Here is a 22,407-nt window from a genome sequence, read left to right as displayed (position 1 = left end):
GCTGACAGTTTGGAGCCTGAAGCTTGCTTCCAGTTCTGTGTCTCCCTCTCTTTCTGTCTCTCCCCCCACTCATGCACTCCTTCTCTCTCTGTCTCTCTCTCAAAAATAAATAAACATTAAAAAAAATTTTTTTTTAATGGAGATTCAGTCTGGGGTGGGGCTTGAGAGCCTGTGTTTCTAACCAGCTCACAGTGATACCTCTGCTGATTGTGTCTTCAGACCACACTTTGTATAGCAAGATTTACATAATCTCTTCCAAACCATTAAGGGAAAGGATAAGGCCCAGGGGCCCTGTGCAGTCACGTGGTTTTCTGGTATCTGTGGGAACATAATCGATTTTAACCAAAGAACATTGGTATTCTATTACTTCTACACATTATTTCATTAGCCTTCATAATATGTGTCTATTTTTAGAAATGTTACATGCAGAGAGGGCCCTTGGCTTGCCTGAGATTGTATTCAGGCACCCTTAAGAGCCTCAGTATCTGCTATTTATGAGCAGGGTGTCCAAGTGGAAATTAGGAAATGTCCTCTTTCTAGCTTTTTATCATAATCTAAATAATAGTCAATTTCAGATCATCTGCTTGTAGAATTTTTAAAGTAATAAGAAGAGTCTTGCTGAAAAAAGCTAAGAAGAACTTTCTCCTTAACTGCTACAATAGGACTACTAGACTTAACGTATAGGGGGTTCCTTTGAGCTAGTGGGTTTCGGGAAGAGAATCCTGGATTGTCTTTTGGAACTAAAGTGAGTAGTTCTTTGGGAGGAAGAAAGCATGATTTCCTGTCTCTAGTCTCTCAGCTGCATCATTGCTTTCTATTAGGGAAAGCACACAGGACCTTGACTTTCTCTTTGACTCAAGATCTGATCACTCTTCTAATGAAAAAGCCAAGAATATTTCTCTATGTATGATGCATTTTATTTCTCTAATTTAGTAATATATTACTGTTCAGTTAAGTTTCTGAATCAGACACCTGGGATGTCCATTATTCAGAACTTTGAGTAGTGCAGATTTAAAGTATGCATTATCATCACTTTATATGTAGCTTTTGTCTTTCCATGTTTGTTGGTATTTCACTTCGGTCTTTCTGCTTTGATTATAATGGGGATGTGTGTGTGTATGTGTTTTAATTAGTTTTTGTAAAAAGTCAAACAGGTGTTCTCCATAAACTGATCTTGGAACAAAAATCTCTTTATGATTGCAGTGGTGCTGTGTTTATTCACAGCGCTTCATTAGATGTGTGGTATAGGAAGAGACAGTTAGTGGAGAGAGAGTTTGGATTCCATTCCTGTGTTGACAGTAGCCCTCACTCCTTGTGATCTTGGATAATTTCACATGATCTCCATGGACCTTTCTTCCCTAACTAGAGACAACTGGGATAGGTTATCTTTTACAATTGTAGTGGTCTGGAATTCTGCTCTTTAGTGTCTTCATCTCTTTTAGTTCTCAACATAACCACTTATGTTTTACTGATTACATTTTAAGTAGATTCTTTCCTGAAACCATGTTTAATTTCGTTAGTAATTGAACTCAGTCTCCTTGTATGTTAGAGATTTGAGGATAAAAATCATAGTTTCCTATAGGTGGGTTATCCTATGATTGGTGGATACACATTGACAGTTTGGTGCTTCTTTGTGACCTAAGTGTCCTATGTTTGTTTGTTTTTTTCTGACTTTGTCCTTGATTTGTAAATCTATCCTTGTTCTGGTCTGTAGGCTTTTGTACACAGTGGTGGCCTACATGTTCAGTCCTGGCATAACTAGTGGCTTGAGTAAGGGAGAAACAGGTCATTTATCATTCTGGTTACAGTGACTGTAAGAGTAATGTACTTATGTAGAGTTTTGGTTTTTTTTAATTACATTCTGATTCATTATGACTTCCCCTCAACTTGCCAGCAGATTTTCTCTGTTATTTGGATTTATAATCTTTGATTCTGCCTCTAGACAATATGATTAACTGCACAGTAGATCTGATTTGAATCACTAGTCAGAAAGACTCCATGTGTTCTATTTTTCCCTGTTAAAAACAAATCAGTTTTTATCTTTGTTACCTCAATATATTTTGTTTATAGAAGGTACATACATATTTTACAGCTAATTTAAACTTTTTTAAAAGATTGACTTTATAGCTACTTGAGGAAAATGACAGTTTTTTTGTTTATTGGAGTCAAGTGAAGCACTTAGACCTTTAAGATTATTCATTCTATTTTTTTAAGTATATGTAATTGTCTTAGTAAGTAAACTGTGTTTCAAAGTTAACCATCAACTCTAAATGTGAAAATTAAAACAAGAATGAAATGTTTGGCTTCATCAACATCAAAACCACTAAGTGTATTGAGTGTCACCTATGTTCAAGGGACCAGAGTTGGGAGGGCAGATTATGGAAGTATGAGGTGCCTCCCAGTCTTTGAGGGGTGTTGAGATTGGGCTGCACAGTTAACTCAGTCTTCATCTCACAGATTATCCTTAACTGCAGAGGAAGATAAATTTTTCTTTCTACTTAGACTATATCTCAACTCATGATTCTCATGATTAATGGCTTCAGAACAAGAAAATAATCTTTCTCTACATACAAAAATGGTTAAACCGATAAGGTAAGAACAACCAGTTTATAAAATAATGTGTGGTCAGTTAATTACTGCTAAATAGCTAGGCAATTAATTACTCCCTATTATATCCAAGTACTTTAGTATCTCTCACCAATTTATGTAGCTTCTATCAACGTACATCTTTTTGAGATTAACAAATTGTACCTACTTCAAAGCCATGATGTTTATCTATGTGGATGCTTATCTCTCTTTAAATATGTTAGGGTAAAGCTGTTTTTTCCTCTTCCTGTCTTATGGTGTCAAGTGCAGGTGATTATGCTGTAGAACCTAACTACAACATTTGAAATGCCATCACTAATAATCACCATGGAAACTGGATATCTCTGAGTTACACTCCCCGTACCATTTCCAAAAGGGCAAATATTACTGTTGATAGCTGCTATTTAAAAAGCCACGTAATACACCCAACAAAATGATTTTTTTTCTTTTGGCAATTTTGGCTAGGTATCAGATCCAATCATGTTACTGTTTCTATTTGCCAAGCTAATTACTATGCAGCAAGACAAACAGCTATTCCCAAGCTCCCCCTAGTACCTGCGTCATAAGCAGTATTCTCTTTGTGTTCTTTCAAGTAGAAAATTAATATGGCCATTGGCCAAGAATTGTACAGGGCTGATAGATCACACAGTGATGGTAAGAAATGAGGAAAATGTCTGAATAGTTGATGACAGAAATCCACTGAAGTCAGAGACTGCTAGCCATTTTATTTAAACCCATTAAACAGGCAAAAAAGAGAGAATGGGAGAAGATAAATGTATAGGATGAATAATCCTTAAACCTTAAATACAGAATAAACGAGTCACTGTGGAGAAGAGATCATTCTAAAATCATGATGCTCAGAATATGATTCTAAAGCTATATCTGCAATTCCTGCTAGTAACAAAAAACCCAACATGCCTATGCCTTACATAATCCGGGATGGTTTCCTGGGACTGAAATTAATGGTCTTGTACCCAGAGCCAGTATTTAAATGACATGTGGGCAGAAAATAACAGTCATTTGGTTTCATTAAACTACAAATGGCTTAGATTTACTTACTGAACCCGAGAAACTTCACCTGTATTCCAGGCTACAACCCATCTCCCTTTACTTAAGGTGAAGGTAGTTTTATTCTCTTCATTATAATCTAGGCGAAAAGAAGCGTACATTTGTAACTAGATCTGTCTGGTAATGGACTCCTAATCCTTACCAAAATGCCTAGAAAAGCTTTTCCTCATTTTGGCTTATCTATTTGCTAAGGACACAGGAAGCCTGCCAAATGCAAACCAGTTTGTGCCGCCTGTACCCGTGTGCTGTGTGCATAGGACTTCTCAGAAAGGAAGGGGAAAGATTGTGTGCTCTTTTGTAGTTTCTGTTTCATCCCTTTACATAATTTATCTTGTAATAAATTATCCCCTAATGAAATGCACGTTGTTAGGGTTTTGTATATTCCTCTATTTCTTCCACTTTGGCATTCTAACAATTAACATATTTTTTAATGTTTATTTATTTTTGAGAGAGAGAGAGTGCAAGCGGGAGCCAAAATCTTGACCTGAGCCAAAATCAAGAGTTGGCCACTTAACCACCTGAGCTACCCATGTGCCCCCATATTTCTTTTTTGGTGCATGTTCCAATGGGATTTTATTGTGGTGGTGGGTAGTATCTTTCTTTTTAAAGACAGTAGATAAAACACAAACTATTGCTTTGCTATAAGAATTTTATTTTTAATCAGACTAGCAATGATGACATGGAATACTGTTTCACTAGCTAAGAAATTAGCTAAATATTTGCTAACTGGTGTGTGTATTGCAGCTGGACTATGGAGGCATGATTGCATAGCTCTTCCCAGGACTCTGCATTCCCTGACTTGGTATTCATTCATTTGTAGAGGAATCAGTTACCAGATTGTAGTACTTTGCATATCGAGTGCATTATACTCATCCCTCTCTCTCTGTATATCGTGACTGTAATAACTAATGTATATTTTCCAAGTATTCCTGAATAGGCCACTAGAGTGAGTTTCCACTGTTTGGATCTTGTTAGCAACTAAGTTTATGGTGATGTTTCCTAGGCAGAAGCTAGTGATATGAGTAGGTAGTAGCTTGTTGGCACAATAGGAACAGCATCTGGCAGGTGCTGTTTCTTTTCCCGGGTCCATGCTATCAAATCTCCTTTTATCTCAGAAATGTGCACATTAATGTCCCAGAGGCCAACCCTGCTGATGTTAAAACATGCTTAACATTTGTATACTTTTTCTCCCCATCCTTGTTCCTCTTAGTTTATAGATATGAGAATTATGATTGTGTACCTCTGCTTGGGAAGAGGAATAGTGCTGTATGATGTGGCTCCTAATAATATTCCTGAGAGGTCTGGAAGTTTTGATATAAATGACTGCATTTATTGTAAAGTTAGATGCTTCACGGACTTTTTTCTGAGGAAGGAAGCTTTCTCCAGAATTGTCTAGTCTAGACTTCTCATCATCTTCTGTCTGTCACAAAGTCTGATTTTAGTTTGTTGCAATATTAACTCCTTATCAGTGTAACTTTAATATGATTGGTACTGTTCTTTTCTATAAATATCTGACATTGCTATAATCCATTCAATTTTTGATAAAACTTCTCTGTTTTAGATCTTTTAGAGGCAAGGATTTGGCAATTTCTTCCCCTTTGGGAGAGCAGATCACTAAATAATTCTGGGAAACATTGATGCTGTCTTCCTTAGCAACCAAGATACTGTTTTTATAGCGTCTTTTAGTTTAAGCATTTCTAATTCCAGCAGGACATAACAGGCAGTTTCTTATTCTTTTTATCACATGGCTTGAACTGTTGTCTCTGACTCACATTCCTGAGACATTAACTGGTGGATTTAGGGTTTCAGATTATGGCCATTGGATAATTTTTCCTTATCCCCCCCATCCCCATCCTCTACCTCCCTGAGCATCCAGTTGTCTGGTTTGTCCACCATTTATGAATGAATCACTGATGTTTGGTATACCAGTCCAGAAGCCCCCAGATATATATCCTATGTGCTCTGTTATCTCTTACTGCAAATCCTACTAATTAGTGGTTGTTTTGGTTATCTCTTGTGTAGCACATCACCCCAAAATAGTGGCTTAATACAACAACGATTTTATTTTCTTAGTGATTCTGTGGGTCAGAAATTCAACTGGGCACTTCTGTTTCATGATGTCTAGGGCCTTGGCTGGGGTGGCTTAAATGGCCATCAGCTGACTAGGTTGGCTTGTCTGGAGGTTCAGTTCTAGCTGTTAATGAGTGCTCAGTTGAGACTGTCAACATGAGCACCTTGGTTATTTTCCACATGACTTGCGTTTCTCATAGCATGAAGGCTGGGCTCTGAAAGGAAGGGAGCAAAGACTAGGCTTAGAAGTCCAGAACATCTTATATACATTATCTGTTGCTGTGTTGTAAATAACCACAAAGCTTAATGGCTGAAAACAAGCAGTCATCACACAATTTCTGCAAGTCAGAAATCTAGATGTGACTTAGCTAGGTACCTTTGGCTCAGAGTATCTCATAAAGTTACAGTTAAGGTATCAGCTGAGGCTGTAATCATTTCAGGATTCAATCAGGGTTGAAATATCCACTTTCAGTTTTACTGTGTGGTTTGACACGCTTAGTTTCCTCATGGGCTGTTGGTCTTCAGGCCACAGTTTCTCACCATGGCATGTACGCCTCTCCATAGGGCTGCTAATCACGTGGCACCTTGCTTCCCCCAGCAGAGTGATCATAGAGACAGCCCCTTGAGATGGAAGCTACAGCCCTTATATGTACTCTTAGAAATAAGTCGACAAGTCCAGCCCATGGTCAACGGGGACAGATTATGCAAGTCTGAATACCAGTAGACAGTGAACTTTGGGAGTCGTCTTCGAGACCACCTACCACAGTGTGACTTATGCCCCATTCTGTTGGTTACCAGACTCACTGAACCAGCCCAGATTTAAAGAGAGAGGAAATACATCTACTTTTAAAGAGAAGATCTGGTGGCAGCCATTTTTGCCTACTAAGTTAAATATGTTTTCATTAACTTGGGATTAATAGTTATCCAGTCCCTTTCTACAGAAAACTTCATTTAACCTTCTCCCAGGATAGACTGGGAGTTCTTGTCCCAGACCCAATATCAGATTTTCATAGAGCCAGTCATGGCAGCACAGTTATACCTAACACTGTCCTAAGCAGACTTTGGCAGACCCCCCAAGTAGCCCCTGCATCTGACCTTTTGTCTGCCATCTCTCTTCCATGAGGATATTTCTGTATTTCCCTTTATAAGCCTATCTAAATGTCTGATCCTTTAGATCTATGATACTGGCCACTTATATCTTTCTTCTAGGTTATGGAATATGGACCGTGCTTGGTCTGAGGGTACATGGTTTCTCTCTAGAGATCTCTTACCCTTATCTACATTCCTGTCCCCAAACACACACCTGAAAATAGTTAATGGACCTTAAAGTCTTTTTTTCCTCAATTTGGGGAGGTAGTAAATTCTATATGACTTAAAATTTGCCATTATAAACATTTAAAAAATTTTTCTTTTATTTTACTGGGGGGGGGGACAAAAGCGAGGTGGGGGAGACAAAATGAATGAATGAATGAATGAATGAACCAACAAATCTGAAGCAGGCTCCACGCTCAGCACAGAGCCCAACACTGGGCTCAATCCAACCACCCTGGGTTGATGACCTGAGCCAAAATCCATCCAGGCGCCCCTGCCATTATGACCATTTTTAAGTATACATTTCAGTGTCATTAGTTACAGTCACAATGTTAAACAGCCATCACCACTGTTTCTAAAACATTTTCATCACCCCAAACAGAAACTGTTGTTATTAAGCAGTACTTCCAATTCTCCCATCTCCCCAGCCCCTGGTAACCTCTGATCTACTTTCTGTCTCTGTGAGATATATGGCCTTTTGTGTCTGGCTTATTTCACTTAGCATAGTGTCTTCTAGGTTTATCCATAGATAATGTGAGTAGTTTAATGTTAATGATAGAACATTAAAAGATTTTGCTTACTTTACTAAGACTAAATAATATTCCACATGTGTATGGGGTGTGTGTGTATGTGTACACGTGTGTGTGTGTGTGTGTGTGTGTGTATATGAACATTTAATAGAAATCATAGGTAAAGCCATCTAGTCCTGGGCTTTTCTTTGTTGGAAGGTTTTTGATTACTGATTCAATCTCCTGACCTGTTAAAGGACTAAATAAACCTGTGTCTCTTTGAGTCAATCTTTGTAGCTTGTGTTTCTAGGAATTTGTCCATTTTTACTAGGTTATCCAGTATGTTCGTGTACACACATCCATATTCTTCTCAGTAGTCTCTTATAACCTTTTTTATTATTTATAAAGTCAGTAATGTCTCCTCTTTCATTTCTAATTTTAATGATTTCAGTCTTTTCCTTTATACTTTTTTCATACTTTAAGATTTCAATCTTTTTAAATTTATTAAGATTCCTTTTATGACCTGATATACGATCTAAGCTGGAGAATGCTTCATGTCCACTGTGGAAAATGCATATTCTGCTGTTGCTGAGTTGATGTGTATATGCCTGTTAGATCTAATTGGTTTAAAGTGTTCTTCAAGTCCTCTATTTCCTTATTCATCTTCTGTTTTATTTTTCAAGCCATTATTGAAAATGTCGAAGTCTGCAATTCTTGTCATAGAAGTATTTATTTCTCCCCTATATTCTTTTCATTTTTGCTTCATATATTTTAGGGCTCTGGTGTTAGGTGTGTGTGTGTTTATAATTGTTAAATCTTGATGAATTGAACCTTTTGTCTTCTGTATCATATAGTAATTTTATTTTTAATTTTCTGAGGAGCCTCCATACTGTTTTCCATAATCGCTACACCAATGTACATTCCTGCCAACAGCGCACAAGAGGTTCCCTCTTCTCCACATATTGCCAACACTTGTTCTTTTGTCTTCTTGATGACAGCCAGGCCAACAAGTATGAGGTCATGTCAGTAAGGTATTGATTTGCATTTCCCTGATGAGTAGTGATGTTGAACAGCTTTTCATGTAACTGTTGGCCATGCGTATATCTTCTGTGGAAAAATGTCAATTAAATTTCTCTGCCCATTTCTTTCTTTCTTTCTTTTTTTTTATTTCTAGGAGAGAGAGAGAGAGACAGCGTGAGCAGGGGAGGGTCAGAGAGAGAGGGAGATACAGACTCTGAAACAGGCTCTGGGCTCAGAGCCGGCAGTCAGCACAGAGCCCGACATGGGGCTCGAACCCACGAACCACGAGATCATGACCTAAGCGAAAGTCAGACGCCTAACCGACTAAGCCACCCAGGCACCCCTCTCTGCCCATTTCTAATCAGATTGATTTTTGTTACTAAGTTGTAGAAGTTGTCTAAGTATTTTGGATAGTAATTCCTTATCCAATATATGAATTACAAATATGCTCTCCCATTCTGTAGGTTGTCTTTTCCTTTTTTTGATTATTTCTTCTGCTGTACAGAAGCTTTTTAATTTAATGCAGACCCCCTTAGTGATTTTTCTTTTGTTGGTTGTGTTCCTTTAGTTCTTTGTACATGGTTTCCTTTAGCTCCTGAGCATATTCAATGCTCCTGAGGGCTGCAGGCCTCCATTTGTGTAGTGACTTTTCCAAACTGTTTTTGTAAAGTCAGCTCTTTGTTGCATGTGGTCACTAAAGTTTCTGTTCTCTCTGCAATCAGCCTATGACCTGACAGATTTTCTTAAATGTGTAGATCTTTAAAAAGGGGGAAGGGTGGTGTATGTCTCTTCAGATCTTACAACAAACACCCCGGGGAAGCCAGTGTAGCAAGAAGAGGCCAATACAAAGGCATTACTTCCTCCAGGAGCCTCCAAACCAAACAAAATACACAGCCCCAAGTTTTTAAAGGACAAAAAAGGCTTATTGCCCATTGTGGCTTCAGCTAGCTGCTGTAGGAATGGAGGAGAGTATGTGCTTACTCCTTCAGCAAGCACCCCACTGGTTGTTATGAATCAAGTTCTAGTGTCTCAAAATGGTTGGTTCTATTTTTTCCAGTTTAATGGTTGTTTCAGTGGAGAGATTGATCTCTGGAGTTTCCTACTTGACCATTTGATTTTTTTAAAGTCTTTTTTTTAAAAGACTGTAAGTAGGCCTTTCTCTTTCCGCCATCTTGGAACCTGTGGAGGCCTGCTGGGAACAGGACTCCTGAAATGACAAATATGTCTGTAAGATTGTGGTCCAAAGCCATTTTTGCTGGCTATAAACGGGGTCTCAGGAACCAGAAGGAGCACACAGCTCTTCTTCTTAAAATTGAAGGTGTTTATGCCCAAGATGAAACTGAGTTCTATCTAAGCAAGAGATGTGCTTATGTGTACAAAGCAGAGAACAACACAGTGACTCCTGGGGGCAAACCAAATAAAACCAGAGTAATCTGGGGAAAAGTATCTCGTGCTCATGGAAACAGTGGCATGGTTCTTGCTAAATTCTGAAGCATCCTTCCTGCTAAAGCCATTGGCCACAGTATCCGTGTGATGCTGTACCCCTCAAGGATTTAAACTAACTGAAAAGTAAATAAATAAAGGTGTAGATTTGTTCTCTTGTAAAAAAATAAAATAAAATGAAAGACTGTATGTAGAAGGGATCCCACTTCCTTTCAGGTTGCAGATGGCACAGTCTAACTTCTGCAGAGACACACTAATGATTTGGAATATGAGCAAAGTAGTGAGAATGATCTGTGACACTGGTAGGAACAGAGCTGGTCCATCTTTGAGTTAGAAGATTGTGGGCTCTCCTATGTCAGATACCCTTATGAGAGGAAAAAAACCTTTCTAAGAACTATAGGATAACCCACCACTATTGTCATCCCTAATTTAGATTCTCTGTAACTGCTATACAGGTTATCTACTTTTATTCTTTGTGTTCACTATTACCTTGGTATAGGCATTTCAGAATGGACAGAGGAACATTTAGGCTGCTTGGTAGCAGGTTGGATCTTACACCTCTATTCAGATATTGTCTGTATCTTCCAAGATGATGGAGAATAAGGTACTAATGTGCTATATTAATGATTTTCAGTAATCAACTGCTTTGAAGAACTAAGATTATATATGGGTAATTTTGTAAGGTGTTTTGTTTTTTTTTAATATAGCAAAGGGGAAGAAACTCTTTCAAAGATTTAAGGTCATTGAGTTAATTGGTTCATTTTCAGACATTCAGAATAAAAACCTTTCCCCAACTCTCCTGTGTTCACATTGTTGAAGAGTGAAATAGTGCCATCCAACTAAGAGATTAATGAGATGTAATAAAGTCTCATTTTAGTAGCAAATGAATTTAATGAATACATTTGCCTTGTATTAATGCTGTTAGGCACATAGCAAGCACTCAATAAATAGTTGATTAATTGAACCCAAAAGTAATTAAAACAGTTTGTTTTTATTTTACTGATTTTTTTTTAATGATTATGAATCATCATCTCAGTCTTTTGCACCTACTCAGAATAATCAGATTTAAGTTTCAAAGGGTAGTTTTATAACATATTCCTGAAGTTTGGCTTCAGGAATGTGATGTGGGCTGAAGGTAGCTAAAGAGCCTGGTCACGAAAGCCACATCACAGAATATTACTCTAGGCATGTGTCAGGATACTCTTTTTCCACCTTATCTCATGTCATCATATCACATCTGGCAAAGCAGTGAAGCTAAAACATTTATCCTGCCTCCAAGAGTAGGAAAAAGGCCCCCACAATATAGGTGAATTTGGGTTGTAGGTTGCAGAACTTGGAGGATAAAACAAACCAGGCATTTGGACCACTCCCAATCCTCCCCATCCCGAATGTTCTACTAACAATGCTATCGGGCATCCTGAGGACTGCAGCATATTGGTTCAAGTCCTTACTCCGTAGCCCACCAGGCTTCGCAGAGACAGCAGGCCATCAGGTTGAGAACTCAGTTACTGGTACAATCCATTGCATCTCTTTTCAAGGGCAGGAGCAGTGTTAACGCTGAGGCCTGTGACACAGTCTGGCTACGTCAGTCCAGGAGGCAGACAGACGTCAGCTGTGAAATGTAATTGCTTGTTGTTGGCCAACTAACAAGAGGAAAGTTACTGTGAGGAGGACTTTTCAGAGCCCTGCTCAGCACAGAGGGGTGAGGGGAGCAGGGTGTAGCCTGTACTCAGCCCAGGTGGTGGCCTGACCTCCTCCAGGCTGGCTAATAGTGCTTTTACCAGCCTGTTCTGCAGATTGTAGAAATGCAGCAGGGGCTTGGAGGTGGGGGAGCTGTCCAGAAACAAGAGGCACAAAGAAATACAAACGAGAGTATTTTTGCCTAGTTGTTTTAAGATGTTGGAGTTCAGACCTGGAGGTCAGACTCCTTTTCCCAAAATACTTAAATCTTCCCAGAGGGTCCAGAAGTAGATTTTCCATCTCAGCGCTACTGCATGTTAGTGAAAACAAAGATAGGAGCCTGAAAATATACCTTTCTTTCAAAAAAGCACAAAGCCTGAATGCCTCTTCTCAAGTTGTAATGGTTTCTAGGGCCCGTGCCCTGTATGAAGGCAGAAATAGCTCAGGGAGCCTGTATGCTCAGTTGGAATCATGACTGAGGAATGCTTAGTGGCACCCCAGTAATGCCATTCTTTTCCGCAGCTTGGGAAATCAGGGCACACTCTATTGAACTTTACAGTTATCCAAGGGCTGTCTAGTCCTGCGTTAGCTGTAAGGAGCTGCTTCTCTCTCACCTCTGTAGCTGGTTTTGGTGACAGGTACAGGTTGTAGCTGTTTTAGGATGTAAAGCACTTTGACCAGCCATACATCTTCAGTCTGGTAATTAATGGTAAAGAATATATCATCATCTTAGTCTCCAGTGACCAAGCTGAGCAGAACTAGAAGGAAAGCAAATGTATTTCATGACTTCACATGAGTAGAAAGCTAGAAGCTTTAGCAGTCTGGTAGATTAATTAATCATTGTTGAAGCTGGGTAATGGATATATGGAAGTTTGTATTTCATCTCTATTTTTACATATCTGAAATTCTCCATAATAAATTAAGTCCATGAAAATGGTATCTGCTTTGTGAAATTAGAAAATAGAAAAAGCCAAAACTATTTATTTAAAATGTGGGGGCAATTTTATAACAGATAACTATAAATCAGAAAGCTGCCTCTAAATCTTTAACAAGGTTGGAAATCTGAAACTAGATAAAGCCCTGCCCTTAATGCCTTTTACAATGAGTTATTTTCACTACCTGTCACCTAACATACAGCCCCAATTTTTTTTTTTTTTTTAAAGACATCACCCGGGGACACACTTTTTTGTATGTTCCAAACATAATAACCAAATACAGTACAATATATCTGCAAGCATTTATTGCATGTTGATTGTATGCCAGGCGCTGTATTAAGTTGATGATGGAATTCCTTGACTTCAAAGAGCTTATGTTCTAGGAAGGGAGGTAGACACGCAAGTCAAATAAAGCATAGCGTGACGACCAGAACAGGACTGTACGTAAGGGCTGCAGCTAGCATGGAGAAGGGGGTTATGAATTCTAGCCTCTTTGTGGGTGGGAGAAGTATATGCACAAGTGTCCTGGCAGTGGGTTTGTCCAGGTTGGGGGTTCAATGTGGAGTGGGCCACTCATCCTATTCCTTCTATTCTTATTTCACTGAATTCTCTAGACAGATTGAGCTCTTAAAACACATTGAAGCATCTATTAAGTGGGGTACCCCACTTGAGCCTTTTTTTAAATTGAGATATTACATGCAATAAAGTACATTTTAAACATACCACTTGATTAATTTTTGCATGTGAATTATATTCCCATGTAATGACTAGATTAAGATGGACCTTTTTCAGCCCTCTAGAAGACTCTCCTTCCCTCTTTCAGTTCATGTCATCTTCCAGATGTAACCAGGGCTCTGACTTCTAGGACCATAAAATTAACTTTACCTGTGTCTGTACTTTGTGTTGACAGGATCTTTTATATCTGCTTTCTTTCATACATGTTAGGCCTTTGAGGTTCATCCATGTTCATACGGATAGTGATAGTTCCTTTTTCCATTGCTGTGGGTGAAAATGTAATTTATCCCTTCTACTACTGTTAGATGTTTGGCTTATTTCTTGTTTGGATATTATAAATAATGTCTTTTGTTGGATGTAAGCCTTCATTTCTCTTTTCACTCGGCAGTATAATTGCCGGGTTATAGGATATGCTTCTGGAACAAGAGCTTTAGGATATAGTGCAAACAGTAAAGTGGTTGTACCCCCTCTAGGGGTTTTGTGCTGTCTTCCTGTATTCAGTGGGTCTGTGCTATTACTTGACCTATATTCTGTGTTTGTTCCCCCCTTGCCCTATCCCAGTCACAATGTTGAACAGAAGTAATGATTAGAATGCCAGAGACAAGATGAAATTGTGCAAGATGGAGCGTCAGTAATCCTTTTTTTTTTTTTTTTTTTTTTCATTTAAATTCTAGATAACATCCAATGCAATATTGGTTTCAGGAGTAGAATTCGGTGATTCATTACTTATGTACGACACCCAACGCTCATCCCAACAAGTGCCCTCCTTAATACCCATCATCCACCCACCTCCCTTGGTCACCCCTGTTTGTTCCCTGTCATTAGGAGTCTCTCGTGTCTTCTCAGTAATCCTTGAATTAAAAGGGAAATTGTCCAGTGACCTGTCATCACATGACATAGTTCTGTTACTTCCATGGTGTCAGCTTCAGTTCCATTTTCTAAACAATGAAGAATTTCAAAGAGGATGGGAAACAAAACATGGTGGGAAAGCTCTATTCTTAAATAGCAAATGTTTGGGCTAAAGAACTAGGCTAGACTTGAAAGAGCTAACAATTATTTGATTTCATGCACAATACTCAGCACGAGGTAAATAGAATTTGTACCACTTAGGGAGGCAAATGGCAGCACAGGCCACCGTAGGGAGAGCTCTGGGGGGCAGAACACTGTAAAGAAAACCGCTGTTGTTTTCATTCACATTACACATGATACTCTGTGAATACCTATGCTACTGACACCAGGGTGTTTCCACACATCAAGCAATTCTGCAATACCAGCTGTGTATCCTGTAATTTAACTCCATCCTGACACTGTCATCCTGGAGACAGCATCAGATCCTACACAGGTTAAGTGCTCAGGCCCACAAAAATGTCCTCACTTCAGGTGCCAATTGCAAGTCCAGGTTGTTACTGGTGCTTCTCACCTATAAGTGGAGGTTTCTACCGCCCCCTTCTTAGGTTCAATTAAATTGCTACAGGGAACAGCATAAGCAAAGACATGGAAGCTAGTAAAAGAGCCAGAAATGTGCAGAGAACTTAAAAGTTCACCAAGACTGAAGCATAATTTTTAAGAAGATAGGTGTAGCAAAAGACATAAAGCTCAAAATGTAGTAAGATACCAGATCATAAAAAGCTTTATAAGAATAACAGCTAATGTTTCCGAGGAATTGGCCTTTTTCAGACCCTGGACTAATCACATTTCGTCGACTATCTCATTTAGTATTCACATCCTTAAAACGTTAAATATGTTATTACAGAGGATAAAATAAAGGTTCAAGGAAATTAAGTAACTCACCCAGGCCACAGACCTGTAAAATGATGGGCCCAGATCAAACTGATCCAGAGCCTGTCCCCTCTTAACCACTCCAGTAGACACTACCATATAAGCCATGCTTTATCCTCCCGTGAGCTCAGCATCTTCTTGGGGACAGTATTAGAGGGATCGCTTAGGATAGTGTTTCTCAAACATATGTAGATCCCTTTTAAAGAAAGAAAGATCTTTAGTATGGACTTAAATCAGCTAAATTCTTTTACTGCTCATACATAAAAAAATTATGCCAGTTAACACAAAACTTTAATAAAATGCAAATTAAGTGGCATTAATTTAATATGACCCATATTTTGCCAATATTGTCGCTCACAGTGAGGGAGTGTTGCACTGACATTGAATCACAGCTTCTTGTTCAGTGCCCCTTCCCCCTCTAGGCTCTTGGGGACCTTTTCCCCCGCCTCTTCTCTCTTTCACCTTCCAGGAAACATGGATACTGTTCGGCTCCATTTAGAATGTGGACAGGTCACACTTAAACCCACCTCCTCCCATGGCATGCCAACAGGACTGAAATACACAGGTTCTAAAATACAAAGCTTCCATAGTTTAATACAGCCTGCATTCAAAATGATAAAGATGTTCCAAACTTGTTAAAATGAGATTGGATCTGGGCTGGAATTCGGTTTGTGAATGTGAGCTGGGGAGGGGAGCTGAGCGAGAAGCATCTGCTGGCCTTTGAGCGTTTTACAGAGTACGCTTAATAGAGACTCTTACTTTGATTTTCTGCTGCTTCACAGGGGTCGGCACCAGGAATTATTACAGAAAGATTGGCTACAGACTCCAAGGGCCATACATGGTGAAGACGCTGAAATAATGGCCACACCGGCCCACCTTGAGGCAGTGTCCCCCCTGGCAGAAAATAAAGATTCAGGATACCTTGAATGGTCAGCAGAGAGGCTGAGTAAAACAAATGGAACTACCCTGCCTCCCCGGCAGGGGGCTTCACCCTCATCCTGCAGCTGCAGACACTGGAAACTGCCTTCAGGGCCAGGCCGACCAAGCCCACCACACCCCTGGTGCCCAGAGCCGCTACGTGTCCTCGAGTCATGTATCCACTTTCTAAAGTCTGCATGAAGCCTGCAATTGACCCACCATGACTCATGCACAGTGACGAAAGCAAATCAACTCGTTCAGATGCCGTAATTCATGAAGTAAAACTAGCTATTGTCATTTGAGGAGTAAACTTAGGAGTAGGTTATTTGTATACCGTAGGGACAGAAAGGCTAGAACATATGAAAACTGTCAGACCTTGGTCTCTGGCCTTTCTATACATTCCGGCACAAGAAAATGAGCTCTCATTAATGGGAAATAATTCTGATGCCCGTGCTGATGTTTGCAGTAACAGTGTGATGGGGAGAGAGGAATTGAAGTTTAGGCTTGTGTGTTAAGCTCAAAACCAGCCTTTCTCACTTGGGAGTCTCCCGTCTACTGTAGGCCATTGCAAACACCCTTTATTTCACACTTTTTCTTGTCTGTACTCCCCAAACTCTAGACACTGCGGAGCCCCGTGGGCAGCAGCGTTTGCAGACTTCTCTTTTGCAACTCCCAGTTTGCAGACTTGCAGCTTTCAAGAGGCTTCCCCTCTCGTGTGTCCTGAGCGGGCAGAGTCCAATGTGCACATGCCTGAGCTGGTGTGGCCCTAAGTCAAGGCTTGCTTCCACAGAAGCGGTTTCCTGCATTGGATATCTTTACGATGGACTTTGGTTTGTTTTAAGTGAAAAAAGATAAGAGTTCAACTCCTATGAAAGCAAAAAAAGCAGGAGAAACAGGCCCAAATCTAAAAATAGGAGAACAATATGTTTTTCAAAGGTTTGTATTCGAGAACTGCCTCTTTGTAACTTCCAGGTGATCTGCAGAGGAAACAGCCTGGAGAGGGCCAATTCCAAGAGCATGCCTTCCACCTGTGCCCCTGGCTTCTGTGGCATTTTCCAAAGGTTTATTAAATGGAATTGATTCCCCTGAAAGTTTCAAAAAATAAAATCCTCAATATACAGAGAAGAGTCATGTCAGGTTTTTTTCCTCTCCCTGTTACACATGTAGTGACATTTGCTGTGAATTTGCAGGTTTGGGTTTCCAGTCTATGACGCTATTTATTTCCTCCTGAGCGCTGTTTGCTTTTTTGTTCTGTTGCCACAGGGCAAGTGCACTGGCTCTCTCGTGGGTTGTTGGGAACTACAGAGGCTCTCTGGGAGTGTAGTCTAGGGAATTTAGCTACTTCTCAATTATCCTTGTTTTTCCTTTAAAAATAAAATTATTAAACTAACAGTGCATGTGCCACATTGGCTGTTGGCACACACCACTGGGGTGACAATGGAGAGTGTGCTAGCCCAGGCTTGCCTCTGTCTGCAGTGTGACCATGGCTTACACAAGAGTTTCTGGGCCTCCATTTTCTCATCCTCAAGGTCCTGTTTACCTAAATGGATCAAAATGTGGAATGTACAAACAGATCCTTTGTAAAAATGTAAAAAAGCTTATTCTAAAATGATAATTTAGAGCAAGATTTTCAAACAAACTGCCTAGAAACATGCCCATTTCCAGTGAGAATCAGCCAGTGTTCCATCTGGATTTTCATCTCCAGGCCCAGGAGAATAGCTCTTTCTAGCGCATCCTCAGCCTTCTTAGTCTCCTAAGTTGTTTGAAAGCTGCACCTGCAGAACTCCTGCCGCCTCTCTGCCACTGGAAACTTCAGCTGCTCTTCTGGCCACCAAAGGCTTCTCCAGGCACATGTGTGGTGCCGGGCACCTCCACAGCCTGGCCCCCTAGGGCACGTGTGCTCCCCAGTCCCATGGGCCACTTCCTAAGAAGGATCAGGGAGGTGGGATCCTGCCAGCCTCAGCTCGCAACCTTTAAAGCTCGGTTGAGCGTCTGACCTCTACCCAGGTCACAATCTCATAGTTCGTGGGTTTGAGCCCCATGTGGGACTCTGCACTGACAGCACAAGGCCTATTTGGGATTCTTTCTCTGCCCTTCCCCCTCCCGTGCTCACACACATGCTCCCTCTCTCAGAATAAATTAAATAAATACATAAATAATAAAGGATTTAGGATTCAAACACAAGTCAGTGACTCAGCCTTTCTCACCCCACTCTACCAAACGTTTCCTGCTTTAAGGGTAAAAAAATTTCAGTCCACTTCTGTTTAAAGCTGTTCAGCTCACAGATTTCGAGCAACAATGCTTTCATAGTATTTCATCCTCACAACAAACAGCCTGTGAGGAAAATCCTGTTGTCCCAGTTTTCTTAATGTTTTTTAATATTTGTTTATTTTTGAGAGAGAAAGAGAGAAACAGCGCCAGCAGGGAAGGGGCAGAGAGACAGGGAGACACAGAATCCAAAACAGGCTCCAGGCTCTGAGCTGTCAGTACAGAGCCCGACGTAGGGTTCAAACTCCGTGACACTGAGATCATGACCTGAGCCGAAGTCTGACACTTGACTGAGGCACCCCGGCACCCCAGTTTCCCAGTTTTTAAAACTGCACATAGTGGAAGTGAATGAGGTCATCATGAGAGAATGCAAAGCAAAGAGTACTTTAAGTGAATATCACTTTTGGCTCTAAAAATTATATATGTTCATTGTAATTAATTGAAATGAAACAATAAAGCGCAGAGTCCCTTGAAATCCACCATCAGAGACAACCGTGGTAAAATAAACACTGATGAACATCCCCTGTGATGTGTGCACACGTGTGATCAATTCTACATAATTCTACATAAAATGTTCACGCTGAGCATGTTGCTTTGTAACCTTGGTAATTTGACCAAATGTATACATCTTCCTGTGTCTATCCACATAAATCCATTTAATCCTTTTTAATAACTACCTATAATTAATAGATCTATAATATTCTATCATCTGCAGATGCCACAGTTTACATAAGCAGATCTTTAATGTCTTGTGTTATTGTCACAATAGCTAGAATCAGGAGCTGCCAACGTAAGTTGATTCAACACTAAGGTTTACTCCTTTAAAATTTTTTTTTTCTACAAGCATTCATTCATCCACGATAGGCTTCTCCTGTGTCCACCCCCAAGTCTTTCCGTCCTTCATTCACAACTCACCTTGCAGGAGCCGGGGAAGGAGCAGACCTGTCTGGCACTTGGCCTTTTTCATTCAAAAAGCAGCAGCATGCTTGACAGTGAACAAGTCCCATGATGAAAAAGTCGAGCGGCCAGTTCACGGAAAGGCACTGGAGCGTGAACATACCCTTGAGATTAGAAGTGATCATACCTTATCTCTTCTCCCCTGATGGAAATTACTGCCTTGAGTCAGATTCCTTTGCCAACTAACGCCCTGCAGTGAAGGTTATGCTTTTATCTCAAGGATGATCTTGTCTGTGAGGTTGCAGCCATGAGCACAAGATCACTGTCATTGCTGTCCCAACCAGGGCAGATGGAAAGGGCTCAGCACCTGAACCTCGAGGAAGAGCTAGCCTGGCTTTTAGCTGCCTGGGTTTGACGCTTGTTTCCACAGCATCTCGGACCACTGCATATTTGGGGTGCTAAAGCTGTGGGCAAAGGATCCTATACATCCATCTGAGGAAAGAGAATGCTTGGAAGGGGGAGGGGCAGGGCAGAGAAAGGGAAGTAGTATCTGTTGAACAGATACTCCTGGTATTGCCCTCCCAACAACCCTCTGAGGTTTTATGGCCTTTATTTTACAAACTAGAAACTAAGGTCCCAAACAGTTAAGTTAACCAAGTGCACAAAACTAGGAAATGAAGAGTTCATAAAGTTAACAAATTGGCATTCACAAACTTGCAAAGATTTAAGGACTCTAAATTTCTAAACAAACAGGTTCAGGCTGGCAGTTGGGTTAGAAAATGATTCTTTTAAGCTACATTTGCCTAGCGAACACCATCTCCCCTCCACCCCACCTACCTCAAGCTACCTCTTGGCACAACCACCCATAAGCTCTTCCCTAAAAAACTACTTGATGAAGAAATGCAGCCAAGAAATACATCCATATACAGAACTTGGGACTAGGGGCAATATGGGAAGAAAGAACCAGCAGTAAGGAATCAATCTATTTAAATACAGAACTGAAACTAATTCCAGAAGTTACTGCTTAGAAAAGAATGGAAGTTTCTGGGTTAAAATGGAGGACTGAATACTCAGATCTGGTTTTGTTCCCACCCAAAACTCACACAGACTAAAGGGGATTTTTAAAAATTCATACAACAGGAATAACAGAAGAGAAAAAAGTGATAAGATTTTGGAAGCTATAAAGCAGATGGATAGTAGTAACTCACTGAGCACTTGAAACTGAGCAATGGAGAAAGCTCACAGCCAATAATACAGTTAATACCACGGAAACCAAAGGCCACAGGAACTGACAGCAGCAGACCCTGGGGAGGAAAAGAAGAGCCAAATAAAGGACTGATGGAAGTCATTTCCCACCTCACAAATGGCCTGGAGGCTTATTTCCTGAAGAGAGTCAAATGTCTTTGAATGAGAGAACTCTAGGCAAAGTTGAAGTTGGGGCAATATAGCCAAAAATCAGGATGATTAAGTGAACCCATGCACACCAAATAGTGAGTGATGAAATTCCCATTCAACTTCTCCAACTCGGTTTTCAGAATACTGGCAGCTGAAACCTTTCCCTACAGACTAGAAATTGAAAGACCCTTCTGAAGAATCTAACCAGCCCTAGAGGAAGGACATAAAAAGAGACTGTCATTTGGAGTTCCTCGGGAAACAGCCCAGATGGCCACTCACAGAAAAATTGGTTAAGCACCAGTGTCATGGACTGAATGTTTATATCCCCCTCCTCCAAAATTCATATATTGAAGCCCAGTGTAACTATATTTGGAGATAGAGCCTTTGAAGGAGGTAATTAAGGCAAAGAGAGGTCATAAGGGGAAGCCTTGATCCAATATTAGTGTCCTTATAAGAAGAGACAACAGGGGAGAGTGACATCAACAAGATGGTGATGGAGGTTGTTCCTGACTTGCTCCCCTTCACAAGAACAGCTAATAATTATTCATAGGTAGCATACCACTGAGAGAATTTTAGAACATGGGAATGAGGCTGAACCATCCTCTGTACCACAAGAGACCAAGACAGTCTGCATCTGAAGGGTAATAGGAGTGGTACATGTGGACTGTATTGCCCCTCATGCAGGCTGGCACAGCACCACACCAAGAGGTCTGCCCTGAGCCTGTGGTCCCTCCAGTGAAAAAAAGAAAGCCTATAGCAGACACCCAGCTTCCTCAGCATTGTGGATCTCTTCTTGGGAGCCCTGTGGGGATTTCAGGGAAACATAAAGGGCTCAACCACTGGGAATCTGATTGTGATGGAGAAGGGGGAAGAGCTCGCACAACCCGTACTAGGATCCTAACAGACTCAGTTCATGCTTGCAGCACCCTAGTAGTTGTACCGATGACTGCTGCTGCTTTGTTCACTTGCAGGGCCAGGTGGCATGGTCTGTCCAGGGAATGTAACATAAAATGGTAGCATAAGACTCACCAGTAATGATAAGTATATAGTCAAAGTTAGACTCTATAATATGGTCATAGTGGTGCATAATTCACTTATAACTATAGTTTAAAGGTTAAAAAACAAATGTAAATATAACCATAACCACAATAAGCTCTTATTGGTTACACAATAAATTATAACATCAATAACCTAAATTGTGAGGGGGAAGAGAAGTAAAATTATAAAGTTTAGGAATACTATTGAAGCTTTTAATCAGTTCAAAATAGGGTGTTATTATTTCAAGATATTTTATGTAAGCCTCATGGTACCACAAGAAAAAAAACCTATAGTGATTACACACAAAAATATGATAAAGAAGTAAAAGCATACTGATACCAAAAGACATCAAAACACAAAGAAAGATAACAGGATTAGAAATAAGGAACACCAACTCTACCAAATAGCCATTAAACAATTGATAAAATGACTATAATGAGTCCTTGTCTATTAGTAATTATTTTAAATGTAAATGGATTAAATTCTCCACTAAAAAAGACATAAAATAGCTGAAAGCATTTTGAAAACAAGATCCAGTGGTATGCTGCCTATAAGGGATTCAACTTAACCTTAAAAATAGACAAAGATGGGGGCGCCTGGGTGGCTTAGTTGGTTAAGCGTCCGACTTTCGCTTGGGTCATGATCTCGCGGTTCGTGGGTTCGAGCCCCGCGTCGGGCTCTGTGCTGACTGCCAGCTCAGAGCCTGGAGCCTGTTTCAGTCTGTGACTCCCTCTCTCTCTGACCATCCCCTGCTC

The 22,407-nt window shown here is 40.3% G+C and overlaps 1 protein-coding gene across 1 annotated transcript in view; it reads left to right on the top strand.

Annotated features, from left to right (window-relative positions):
- ELP3 (elongator acetyltransferase complex subunit 3) overlaps window positions 1-16,298 on the top strand; it is an 84,931-nt gene extending 68,633 nt beyond the window's left edge. Inside the window, exon 15 of the mRNA XM_039217370.1 lies at window positions 15,919-16,298. Coding sequence (XP_039073301.1) covers window positions 15,919-15,995 — 77 coding nt within the window. The 3' untranslated portion in view covers window positions 15,996-16,298. The remainder of the gene's footprint in view (window positions 1-15,918) is intronic.
- The last annotated feature ends 6,109 nt before the right edge of the window (window positions 16,299-22,407 follow it).

Source organism: Hyaena hyaena, unplaced genomic scaffold (genome assembly GCF_003009895.1).
Source record: "Hyaena hyaena isolate Hyena2069 unplaced genomic scaffold, ASM300989v1 scaffold_682, whole genome shotgun sequence".
In the NCBI taxonomy this organism is placed as follows: domain Eukaryota; kingdom Metazoa; phylum Chordata; class Mammalia; order Carnivora; family Hyaenidae; genus Hyaena; species Hyaena hyaena.
Note: the sequence above shows the minus strand (reverse complement) of the source record. Positions and strands in the feature narration are given on the sequence as shown.